Raw genomic sequence first — 12,950 nt, forward strand, 5'->3', positions numbered from 1 at the left:
TACCACTCACACATTTTGGTATACGTTAGAAAAAATCTTTTAATTTTGACGTTTGTTTTTGAGAGAGAATACGAGCAGAGAAGGAACAGAGAGAGGGTGACACAGAATCTGAAGGCTCCAGGCTCTGATCTGTCAGCACAGAGCCCGACATGGGACTTGAACCCACGAACCACAAGATCATAACCTAAGCTGAAGCTAGATGCTTAACCGACTGAGCCACCCAGGTGCCCCAGAACCATCTTCCTGCCCAAAGCAGATTTCACCTATCATTTCTCCTGTTTCATTAGAGTCATGTGAGCCCACCATGAGGTATTCAGCAACTCCCAATTAAGAACAAAAGCAAAAAGCCCAGAGCACTCACAATCCTGCCACCTTTTCAGTAATTGTGCTTTGGTATGTTCTGGAAGGGAATCTTTCAGAAGGCCTCAAGTCTGTCTCTCGGCCTCTGAGGAGATCTCTACTTAAATCTTCCTTCTCACAGATGTTCACTCTGACCCTCCTCGCTCCTTTCCCCGTTTCCAGCTCACAACCTCCTCACATCACACATTCTGTTTCTACACAGTTCTACTCTAAGGAGACAGAATTTCCCATCTGAATCCCTCTGCAAGTGAGCTCGGCCATCCGTCCCCATCGGTTCTGCATCCTCGGCAGAGGCATCCGTCAGCCCCAGCTCGCCCCGTCAGAGGCATCAGGGGCTGCCATACAGGCCCTGTCCGCAGGAACACACGCGGTCCTCATCACCTGTTTGGAAATCATTTAGGTGCTGTCTCCAGATTGTGCATCTGAGGCCTGGCTGAGTGACTGTCCAGTGAACTCATTCATCTCATTCTCATGTATTACTTGGGGTGGGGGCGCCTAGGTAGCTTGGTCGGCTGAGCATCTGACTCGATTTCAGCTCAGGCCATGATCTCACGGGTTCTTGAGATCGAGCCCCATATTGGGCTCCGTGCTGATGTGGACCCTACTTGGGATTTTTGCTCTCCTCCCTCCCTCCCCAGGGCATGCATGCATGCTCCCTGTCTCATAATAAATCAACATTAAAAGATATTTACCAAATAAAAATTTTTCAAGAAGTATTATTGAGTAAATGGATTGTACCCCTTTCTCCTGAAGCACATTTGCCTTTAAATGGGGTCCTCCAGAAGTTTCATGAGAAGAACGGAGCACGGTGGAATATTAGGAACTCCCGCTGGGTGGTGAGCAGGGCATGCTTGGCAGTCTGGTCCTTTTGGAGCTCCTCCTTGCGCTCCACAACCATCCGCCAGCGTGGGCCTCCTTCGGATCCCCCTCTCCCTCCCAGGCCATGCTCCTCAGCACCCTGGGAGGCAAAGGGAAATGGAGACCAAGCTCCCTGCCTCTCCACCACGTCCGTCACCTTCCTTGGTTCGGTGGCAGGTGTCTAATAAAGCTACGGGTATCAGAGAGGGTGTCAGCCTAAGAGCAAGTAACAAAAAGCATTCTCCCCTTTACATTTTTTACAGTGTAAAAGTGCTATTTAGAAGTTCTGCTTTTTATAACTTTTATTGAGATAACTCACATACCATAAAATTTTAAAGCGGACAATAGATTTTAGTATATTTGCAGAGTTGTGCAACCATACCCAATATGGAGTTCCAGAACGTTTTCATAGTCTCCTGCAAAGCTCCCATTCCCATTATCATTCCCCCCCTTCCTTCGGTGGGAGAGCAGAGAGGTGCTAGGAGCCCCTGAGACCTCTTGTAGGTCTGGGGAAAGGTTCCTGCTGCCCTTATGCCCTTCACTGACTGAGCTCAAGTTGTTTCCTGCCCCTCCAGCTGCAGAGGGGCTGTGAACCAAGCCCACCGACTCCCAGGCCATCTCAAACAGGCAGTTTTTATTTTATTTTGGAGAGAGAGCACAAGCAGGGGAGGGGCAGAGAGAGCAGGACAGAGGATCTGAAGCAGGCTCCGTGCCGACAGCAGTGAGCCCGATGTGGGGCTTGAATTCACGAACCGCTAGATCATGACCTAAGCTGAAATCGGACGCTCAATGGTCTGAGCCACCCAGGAGCCCCTAGAACAGGTGGCTTTAAACATGGAAACACGTAAGGCTATCTACCTAAATACTGCTTCAATTATTCCAGTCATGTACCATAAACGTCAAGAAAACTTCTGAGGTCTGACCGATATCAATTCTGGAGGCCTAGGACCAGAGCTGGAGCTGATAAGCCACAAATCAGATGTGCGTTTTTGACACATGCAAATGTTACCGGACTTCTGAGCTCTTTCTGCCCCAACCCCCAAGTTTTAAAAACAGGCCTCGCTCTCTACCGATACTTCCACGTTGGGCAAGATGCAAACAGAATGACGCACACACAGAAAAAGGGCTTTGTGAAGTCTTAAGTCGTCTTCTTCCTCTGCCCGCCCATCAACATGTGCCTCGTCACGCATCTGTTCCTGTCCACAGGGAGATGTGGGCTCTCCTTTGAAGCCAACTCAGCACCTTGTGTGTGACTTTCTGCGGGCACCTCCCCCATCCTGCAATACAGTTATTTGTGTACTCACTCGTCTTCTCTCTCCCTACGAGTTTGCAATTTCTCTGGGGGAATAATCAGAGCAGCATTTAGCTGGGCTAAAAACCTCAAGCGGTTCTAATTTGAAGATCTCTTAACTGCTGACAGTTCCATAACTCAGGGAGGTTACAGGCTCAAGGAAATGACAAGATGGTAGGCAGATGTGACTGCAAAGACACCAAGGCCAGTACAGAACGAGCTGGGAGTACAGAAGCCAAGAAGCCTGCTCTGACACGGACGGGATGTGACCTTAGGCAAGTCACATCCTGGATTCATCCCACATGGATGTCTCCAAACTGGAGAGGACATCAAGTGCCTTGCAAAGTACCTCCCACACTTTGGTGGCCAAGGAGTTCATGCACATGGACTGCTTAGAAAGCTTCCCAAAAATCTAAGGTCTCTCCCTTCCCACCTAATGCTCTCCCCCTTTTCTTACAAAGGCTTCATTGGATACTGGCACCGGGGTGACACTGATGGGGGAGGAGTGTGCCTGCAGCAGACAGACCATCCGCTGAGAAGGGCTTGGGCAGGTACTCCCCTCATGAGCTACCAAAGCAGAACGTGGCCACCATGGGGTCTGGGCACATACAAGTGTCCTTCAGCCAAGGACCCAGAATCAATTGTGGATTCCCTTTTCCGTGCAACTCTGTGCTCTTAAAGTCTTTGCATGAAAGGCTCCCTCACTTGTAGAAGGAAAACTTTCCAAGCAAAGCTAAACAGAATACGGGATTAGTTTTCCAAAAGTAGCGTTTCTTAACAGAACTTCCTGATTTGGTAGGAACATCTGGATGGAGGTTTTTTGTGGTCATGTAAAAATTAGGAAGACCCTCTACAGGACCACAGGGTGTCCAGGATTTCCACTTGAGGTACTCTACCACCATGGAATCTCCCTCCCTCAGCGTTTTCACGGAGATGTGGGATACAGAGCTTTATGCCTTCTCCACAAGATAGTTTTTATACATATGTTAGCTTCTCTGCTAGACTCTGGACACCCTTGGCTGGGTAAGGATACATTTTTAAACTTCTTTGCACTTTTCACGGTATCTTCATACACACGTTTTAAAAGAATAAGTATTTTCCTGACCAATAAAATGGTTGGAATCCCAACATTAAATCTTTTCTCTTTACTAGCATTTCTCCCAAAGGGCACTATTGGCTTTGGGGCAGGACAATCCTTTTGGGCTCAAATGGACACAAAACATCTTCAGACCATCACCTGCTACTCCATTTGCTGAAATATGCAAAAATGTTCCCTTTTACAAAATCTTTATTCTAGAACATACTTCTGGTCTAGAAAACCACCATCTTGAGAACCAACCCTGCCTACCACCTACCATCTGCCTCTACAGTGTGAGTCCACTGCTTCCATTCCTGCTCTTTCTGCCCTCTTCAGGTGGCCCTGGACAGGTCCTCCCCCACTCACAGCATGGCTGTGTGGCTCATGGGTCTGGATGTATCCTTTAAGCCAATCCCGAGCCTGGCTGCTCTTCCATTTCACATTATTGCTGGTAGAAGAGCTTCCATCCTTAGTCTATTACCAGGCCCCAATAGTGGCCTGAACCCTGGGTTAAACAGAGTCATAGTGGCCTCAGGGACAGAAGTCACATTCATCCCAGCTCTCCCCGGATTTGGACTCACAGGCAAGGGGCCTGGCTGAATGTCCTGGACATCAAGGACATACCCTGTGTGTCCCTGGCCTGCTAGGGAGATGTGTAGATCTGGTAAAGTAGTCACAACTGGGGGTGTGATTGCTCCTGGTAAGAAAGGGGAGATCAGAGGCAGAGGCGAGGCTGGACAGACACTTCCTGGTAACTAGCTCCAAGGCTCAAGACAGCACACGGTAAACACAACTGCTGTGAATGGCAGAGCAAACACAGTAGGGCAATGTTTTGGTTGCCTGAGTTCTCATCTAGATACTAGACTCAACCATCTACATGTGGGACATTCTAGAGAACATGTCTCCTTGTGAAGCCCTCCACGGATGAATGTGAACAGATGGAGCGGATCCGTCAAAGTGGAAGCACTTTGCACTTCCCTTCTCTTGGATAGATTCCCTCAAGCAAGCCTGGCTGGATTAGACCAACTCTAAGAGTCCCTCCAAGACCACCAGGGTAGGAGGCTCTGTGTCACACGCTCTCTCCAACAGCAGGCCACCAGAAAGAACCCCGGAAGATGGCATGTCAGGTTACCATAGGGCGAAAATGGGGAACCTATTTGCAAGTCTAATCTGACAAACATCTAGCATCTAGAAAATATAAAGGACTCCTACAGCACCAAAGAGACAAACGACCCAATTAAAACATGGGCAAAAAATCTGAACGCATTTCTCCAAAGAGGATATACAAATGGCCAATAAGCGCGTGAAAAGACGTTCAACATCAGTAATCATCAGGGAAATACAATCAAAATCATAGTGGGATACCACCTGACACCCCCTAGGATGGCCATAGTAAAACAAACAATAAGTGTTGGCAAGAATGCATAGAAACAGGAAGCCACATCCATCGCCGGTAGAAGTGTAAAATGGTGCAACCACTGTGGAAAATGGTCTGGCAGCTCCTCAACAGGGTAAACCGAGTTGCCATGTGAGCCAGCAATCCCACTCCTAAGTATATAATCAAGAGAAATAAATATATATGTTCACATAAAAATACATACGTGGATGTTCACAACAGTATTATTCACACTTGCCAAGCAGCAGGAATAACCCAAATGTCCATTGACCGATGAGTGGATAAAACATAGGGTATCCTTACGATATGACAGTATTAGGCAACATAGAAGAATAAAGTTCTGGTACATGTTAAAACCTGGATAACACAAAAGGCCACTTATATGCTTCCATTTGTATGAAATGTCCACAGTAGGCAAATTTATAGAAAGGAAAAGTAAGTGGTCGCCAGAGCTAGGAGGAGGGGGAAGAGGTAGTGACCACCAGTGGGAACAGGGTTTCTCCCTGGGGTGAGAAAACATCCACAATTAGTAGTGACAGTTGTACAATTCTGGGAATATAATGAAAACCACTGAAGGATTTTTTTTTCTTGTACATAAATTACATCTCAATTTTAAAAAGTCAACATGATGAACAAATGAGATGAGGTTTGTTGGGGGGGGCGCTTTGTAAAGTAATACATAACACACGGCATTTGTCATCATTTCAGCACAGGTATTCGTGGAAGGCTCTGAGTGCCAAAGTAGCAGGGTGTTCACCCCCCACTCATACCACCGACAGCCTGGATTTGCTTTCCCCCTTATCCCCACCCTCTGTCCTGGGCCTCCCAGGGGAACACAGGCCAAGACTTAATTCTTCCCCTTTGGCTCTGAGCTGCAGCCAAGATACAAAATGAGGAATGGAAAATGTATTTGGTCCCAGCACTGCCCAGATACAACCCAGCATCCGCAGCTGACCAGTGACCAACACTTGCCTCCAAGGGAGAGTTTCGAGGCAGAGAGCATTCACAAACAAGCTTCCCTGTGGCTGTGATGTGCAGTCCCGGTTGAGAACGATGTGACAGATTGTGTGTGGTCCAAGGAAGGGAGCACAGCTCTCAGGCAAAAGCACCAGAATTAAAGGCTGCAAGATCTTGGGACAAAGAACTGTTTCAGTCTGAAATAAGTTCGTTCTTAGTGGGCTTTAAAATTTTTGTTTTGAGAGAGAGCGCGCGCATGCACGAACATGCATGTGTAAGCAAGGGAGGGGCAGAGAATCTCAAGCAGGCTCCAAACCCAGCGTGGAGCCTGACATGGGGTTCCATCTCCCCACCCTGGGATCATGACCTGAGCCGAAATCAAGAGTTAGACGCTTAACCGACTGAGCCCTTGGTGGGACTTTTAACAGCAAGGCAGGTAACCACGTGGCTGTGTAATCGTGATTAAATGGAAAGGTGAACAAAGCAACTTCTCCAGACTCCGCCTACTTCCAAGGTCCTGTGCGGTTTCATCCACACGGGGCTGAGGGGACAGAGGCTGGCAAGTGAAGTCTTCTCAGAAAGCATCAGTGAGTTCTTCTAAGGTGAACAGGAAATGAATGGAAGACTTAGGAGTTATGTTTTTTAAATATAAACATTGTGTATTCAAGTACCCTCCCCCCTCCAACACACATTGTGGTTAAATGGAACTTGCTTCGCAAATCCCGTGGGACACACCACTGCTCTAAACCCCACAGAGGGAGCCAGAGGACGGCACAGGAGCCCGGGGATGGTGGCCAAGCCTCTCGTCCAGACAGGGCATTTATCACGGTGCTTTGTGTACGTAACAGACATATTTCTTTGCCACGGCAGTACATTTCAAATTGAATGATGTATTTTAAGTCAGACTCCCAGAGAGCCATAATTCTCAGAGATAAAAATAGACAAGTATACTAGTGCCCGAGGGTGGGGTGAGGGCGCCCCAGAGAGCCGCCACTGGCCTGCCAACTTGGTGTCCAGGCTCGCGGGGCTTTGGGGGCATAGGACACGTGTTTGTTTCAGAATAGGGCCAAGCGTCCTATGCCCAGGGCATCAGTAGGAAAGGGCTGCCCTCTGCATGGGCTCCCGGGGAAGTGCCCTCTGGGCATTTTATCACGGATCCCTGTGACCCTGGGCCATGCACAGTCTTCCTCTTTGGCATTTTCCTCTCTGCAAAGTGGCATGTGCCCTTTGGCCATTGAAGTTGGAGACACACAGGAAAACGTTCTAAGTCCTAACTCCCCTCATCAAAGAAGGCAGGGAAGTTTCCTGCGGAAAACAGCTGGGCAAAGTTCTGGTCACCTGATGAGCTAAACCAAGTGAAATCACTTTGCTGTGTTGAGTCTTAACACCAAGGAGGTGAGTTGTTTTGGGGATGACTCCCAATCCACTCAGGTCCCTCTGGGCTCAGGAAGGACTCCCCAGGTCAAGGTAACAACATGACTGCTCAGCTCTACATTCTGAGGTAACACACGCGAGTCCCTGGTACTTCCTTCAAAAGCGTGCCCCTTCATGGGCACGAATGAGCAGTAACACCTCACTTGATCCCCAGACACAGCAGATGCACCTCTCTCCTGGATGAAGCAGGAAGGGAGGTTTTTTTTTTGTTTTTTTTTTTTTAAAGCCGTGAGGTCACTCCAAATGGTTGCCATGATTGGCAGGGGCAGAACAGGGAGGCAAGGGGCGGAGTCAGGAGACTGCAGGTGTGGTAGCTTTGCCCCACAGCCCTCTCCCCAGCCCAAACCACTGCTTCCCCCCCCCACCCTGGGCCTTATGGCTGGGGAAAGGGGATTCAGATCTAAATGGAGTAGATGCATGATTCAGCTCTACCTCAACACTAACAAAAGTGCCATAAAACTACGGTGCCTCTTTCCAAAAGGTAATATTTCAAATGGCAGTTCAGGGAGGGAATCCTCTGAGCCTTCAGCAAAATCTGCTAAGACAGCAAAGGTAAGGCAGCATTCTGGATCTAAGCCCAAATGTTTACATCACAGCGTTAAGTAACATTTTTTGTGATACCGGAAAATTCCAGTCTTTCCTTCCTTCCCTAAGCTCTCCACAATACTTGCAATTATGGAAAGGTACAGATGCCCCTCGCGATCACCTCCTAGAAAGAGGTGTGGATCCATTAGAGAGGCAGGGAAAGACACCCATCAGCTGCCCCCTAAGAGGCAAGTCTGCGGGCATCTCAACTTCGAGGCAACTCTGATTGCAGCCAGGTGGAATGAACAGCAGGAGAAGCCGTTTTCCATATGGGTCTCAAGACTTGGAGGCAATGTGCTCTCTCAGCTGCCAAGAAAGAGGTTGTCTGGATGAGGAGAAAAGCCTGGCTGTCATGCTAAGAATGCAAGATTGAACAGGAAGAACGGATTGAGGACTGACGGGCAGAGAAAGCCTCTTCCCTGATCACTGCGCAGGGGACATTATCATCCCTTCCGTGCCTGGACACCGCCCTGCTTCCAGGCTGGCAGGATTCTCCCACTCTCCCCACCAACCCCCCCCAGTGCAAAGCCTCCTCACCCTTCAAGGCCCACCTCAAACCTCACCTCCTCCACAAAGCCACATTTCTTCTCCAACTTGCACCTAATTCTATGTTGCTGTTTTAGGTTTTTATCACTTCTCCCAGACCGTGAGCTCCTGACAGGCAGAGGCCGGGACTTAGATCCTTAATCCCCTCCCAGCCATTGGCACAGAGCTAGATGCTCAACAGGGGATAGGACACAGAACAGGTGGCCAGATTAACAAGGAAGGGTGGCAGGAAGGCAAGAAAACATTTTCTACAGCAGCTCATGTGAGACCACGGGAGTCAAGTCCTCTCCCCGCTTCCTCTTCCACCTCCTAGAACAGATGATTCTGTGCTTCGGCAGCAAAATCGGGAGTGTGGGTGGCACACCCTGTCGCTCTGATTTCCCAGCGAGGCTGCAAGCAAGTACGGTGGGTGAATCTGAGGTGGCAGAGACACACGGGACCTGTGCCTGGAGCGCTGTCTAGAGCTAACCACATCAGACCCAGACTTGTAGCTTCTCCTTGACGTTCTCCAAGAAGAGAGGTCCACACCCTCCGCAGAGCGCTTGTTCTGATAGCAAACAACTTGCTGTGAGAAAGTTCTTAGCAAAAACACGTGGCTCCTTACATACAGAGACAGATCCCCCTAGTCCCACTTGCCCTACAATAGCTCATTTTCACACGCTTCCCTGGTTCCATCTCCCCGGGCTTGGCAAGGTCCCAAACGTTCACGCCTCCCAGACAAGCTCACCATCAGTAGCACCGTCATGTTATAGACAAAGATGAGCACCTGGGCTTCTGGGCTCACCTGGAGGGCTCTGTGCTGCACAGCACAGGTGTGGCCGTGAGGACCCATGATCCCTAAGTTTCTTGTACAAGGACCCTCAACAGTTTAACAGGGGACAACTCAGCTCCAGTTTTGACAGACTTTAGATAATTCTTGGACTGACCTTTTCAATTCCTTAAAAGACTTTGCAATGATCTTTTGAGGTGACCAGATGCTTCAGGGTTTCACAAAGACAAAGCTAAATATTTCTGGTACAGGCCTGTTTTACCCAGATAATTGCACCCATGAGCATGTAGTTTCTTACTCATATCTAAATGAGTGATAAACATGTTATTAAATGCTTAAGTGCCCACACTGTGTGGAGGACTTTAGAGGCATTATGTCATTCATTACACACGTCTATGATGTAACTACTTAGTGATCCGGGAACGCAGGCTCAGAGATTAATTTCCTCGCTTGAGGTTACCTAGCCGAGGAGCATGGGAGCAGACAATGGAAGCCAGGCCTGACTCCATCAAGGCCAAGGCTTCAACCACCAGCCTCCTCTGGCTATGGCCCAGGGTTCAATTCTACAATCTGGACTTCTATTTACAAGCTGGAGCAGGCAGGGTGCAGTTTTACGCCAAGCCTCAGGTCTGGGCCCAGCCCCCGGCGGGCAGGCATAAAACCCTACTCTTCACTCCTGTTGAACCAGTTTGGATGGCAACACTCTAACGTGAGCAGGAAGATGCTTGGCAATCACCACATAACCAGGCAGAGAAAGGGGTGTGTCTAATCTTCATTCAACCACAGCAAATGGCGACCCTGAGCGAGCTCACTTCTTTCTGCGAGCCTCCTCAGCAAAAGTGCCTTTTAAATCATGACGCACCTGGGTCTATATATAAAGCTCAAGTAAGGTCAGACTGTAATATCCTTTCTACCACAAATTGCCATTTTCCATCCCTGGTTATTTCATTAAATAAACAAGATGCTGGTCATGACCTGTCACACTGATTTCCTGAGCCACTAGTGGGCTGTGAAGCAGTTCCTAGAAACACTGAGGGCAGCAGACTAAAGACTTTTGGGGAGTCCAATGGAGCAGGAGTGGGGCCTGTCTGCCTGGGGAGCCCGCTTTGAAAAGCCATGGTCAGGCAGCTCCTTCAGGTCCTTGCCACGTTCCTAAGTTGTAGGAACCATGTGCTTGGAGCAGCCATTGTATGTGGATCCAAATGGCTAGACTACATTACAGTTCCTCGAACTCAAGACTGAACTACTACGCCCGTGGCCTGAGCCCCATTCTCTCAATCAAAAGACTGATGCTGGGCATTGCAGGGCAGACACAGCCCGCACCTGAGAAGGGCAAGCAGGGCTCACCTCATTGATCGTGGAGTTGCCAGCAGTTCGCGCTCAGCCCCTGGGGCTGAAAAAGGAGATGGAACCCCAGGGTCCTCCCAGTCTTTCTTCTAAGCAGAAGAGATGTGGGTCAAAGAAAATACTAACAGGCTTCTGCCCTGGCCAGAGTAGACTGCTCTGAACAATGCTCGAACCTGCTGGGTTTGGAAAAGCTGCCTGGAGGTTGCAGATTAGTGACAGTTCCTTGTACTTTCCGGGTCAAATGCAAACTCCTAATTTCACCACTAACTTGATTCCCGGGTCTAACTTTTAGGAACTGCTCACGGTCAAGTTGCTTCTTGGTATATAACACTGCTGCATACGAAGTGGTTCCTTAACTGTAGTGGCCAAGGGCTGGCTGGAGACAGCAGGGAGGAGGGGAGGCCTGGAGACATGTCCTCCTCCCATTTCCGGCTTCCTCTGTCTCCCTCCACCGCCTGGCACATATGGAACTTCTTTGGACAGGGGGTCCCTGTGGAAACCACCACGGGCTCTGGGATGCTACACTGGTAGCATCCCTGCCCAGCTCAGCTCCAAGTCACGGCAGGAGGTATCTGGCCTCTGTGACACTGGGACGCAGTATGACCCCATGAAAGCTAGCTGGCCACCATCCACACCCCACTCCTACTTCAGGCAAGCATCTAGGAAGGATCCAGTCTTGACGGAGCTTCGAGAGACACTAGGTGGCTCACTTATTCACAATGCAAATTAGATCTTGATAGTGTTTTTTTAAATTGAAAATTATACCCTCCATCATAGATTTGACTCTATTTTAAAAGGTAAAGGCATCCATTGACAAATGGATGGACAAAATACGTCCTATACATACAGTGGAGTGCTATTCAGCCATAAAAAGGGAGGAAATTCTGACACATCTACCGAGGTGAACGTTAAAGACATTAGACTAAGTGAGATGAGCCAGTCAACCACTGCTGTAGGACTCCACTTATGAAGACAGAGACTCATCAAAAACAGAGACAAAGTTGAGTGGTGGCTGCCAGCCGCTGGGGGGTGGAGCAAATGGGGATTTAGTGTTTAATGGGGACAGAGTTTCAGTTTTGCAAGATGAAAACATTTCTGGAGATGGCTGCATAAAGAGGAATGTACGTACTTACCACCACTGAACTATACGTTTCAAAATGATTAGGACAATAAACAGTGCATTTTATCACAATAAGAACCAAAAAGTAAAGGGAACAGAAATCCCCTTTGCAACTCTAGCTAGCTCAATGCCCAGACCAACACCAGCCTTAAACGTGAAAAGCTGCCCAAGAGGACACTGCTGTTGACTTCCATACTTCTCAGACCAAAATGATATTCTTCTGTCAGTATCCTGCTTGGACCTTCAGTGTTTGGGAACATTACAGAGGATCAGTCTCTGGCTGACAGCACATAAACAGGTTTCCTAGGGCACCAAACTCTGGCTGCCCCACCAGGACATGGCTGGTGGGCACATTACCTGGATGGGTAGCCGGCTGCACTGATTCGGATTGTCTCCAACACCCCACACGCTCTGAGCTGCTGCACTGCTCTCTTTGGGTCAAAGCTGCAAAACAGTAAGACATTCCATAAATGGCCATGCTGGCAAAGAAATGGAACAGGAGAAAGGGAAAGATGACTTCTTCCTGCACTGGGAGACAGACCATCATGCACTTTAATCTCAAGGTCAGGGGCGAAGCACAGACTAAAAGACACTGACTGGCAGGTGCATGAATGATTTCAGTACCTAAGTTCTATGCAAGTTCTTGTTCTTACCTGGGATACATCTCTTCTTTGCATACCTGAATTCTGTGTACCCTCCAAGACCCATTCCTGCCTCCTCTCTAAGCCTTCCCTTATTATTTCCATCCATGGGGGCACCTGTGTTCATTCAAAAGCCAAATCATAGACACTTGCCACCACAAGCAGTACTTGGCTCAGGAGTTAAAAGGGGAAGTTTCAGGCCAGGCAGACCTGGATGTGAATTGTGACATGTCCCTGACAAGTTGCATGTGTAATTTGGGGAAAGCAACGTCACCTCAATATCCTCACCTATAAAATGGGGATAATAACAGTATCCCTTCTTCAGGGTTAGTGTGAAGATTAAACATAAAGACCCATGAAAGCAGTTAGACCACCACCTGGCACAACTTTAGGACACAGGCATCGCTAGCTGCTCTCATGACAGCTGCCTCATTACGAAAAAGAAATCTATATTCCCATCTGTCTTCAGAGATGCGAGCCACATCTTCAACAGCTCATATGCCTCTACAATGCTGTTTAACACTGAAAAACCAGTATTTATTCCAACACCTAAGTTGAGCAGGATATT

General features: G+C 48.6%; 1 protein-coding gene across 4 annotated transcripts in view; it reads right to left on the reverse strand.

The window, feature by feature from the left end:
* Positions 1-12,950, reverse strand: part of MYO5B (myosin VB) — a 343,332-nt gene that overhangs the window by 70,874 nt on the left and 259,508 nt on the right. For all 4 annotated transcript variants that reach the window (XM_078435245.2, XM_078435247.2, XM_078435246.2 and 1 more), the window contains exon 17: positions 12,099-12,185. In XM_078435245.2, the coding sequence (XP_078291371.2) occupies positions 12,099-12,185 (87 nt within the window). The remainder of the gene's footprint in view (positions 1-12,098; positions 12,186-12,950) is intronic.

This window comes from Panthera onca, chromosome D3 (assembly GCF_046562875.1).
Source record: "Panthera onca isolate mPanOnc1 chromosome D3, mPanOnc1 haplotype 2, whole genome shotgun sequence".
NCBI lineage: Eukaryota > Metazoa > Chordata > Mammalia > Carnivora > Felidae > Panthera > Panthera onca.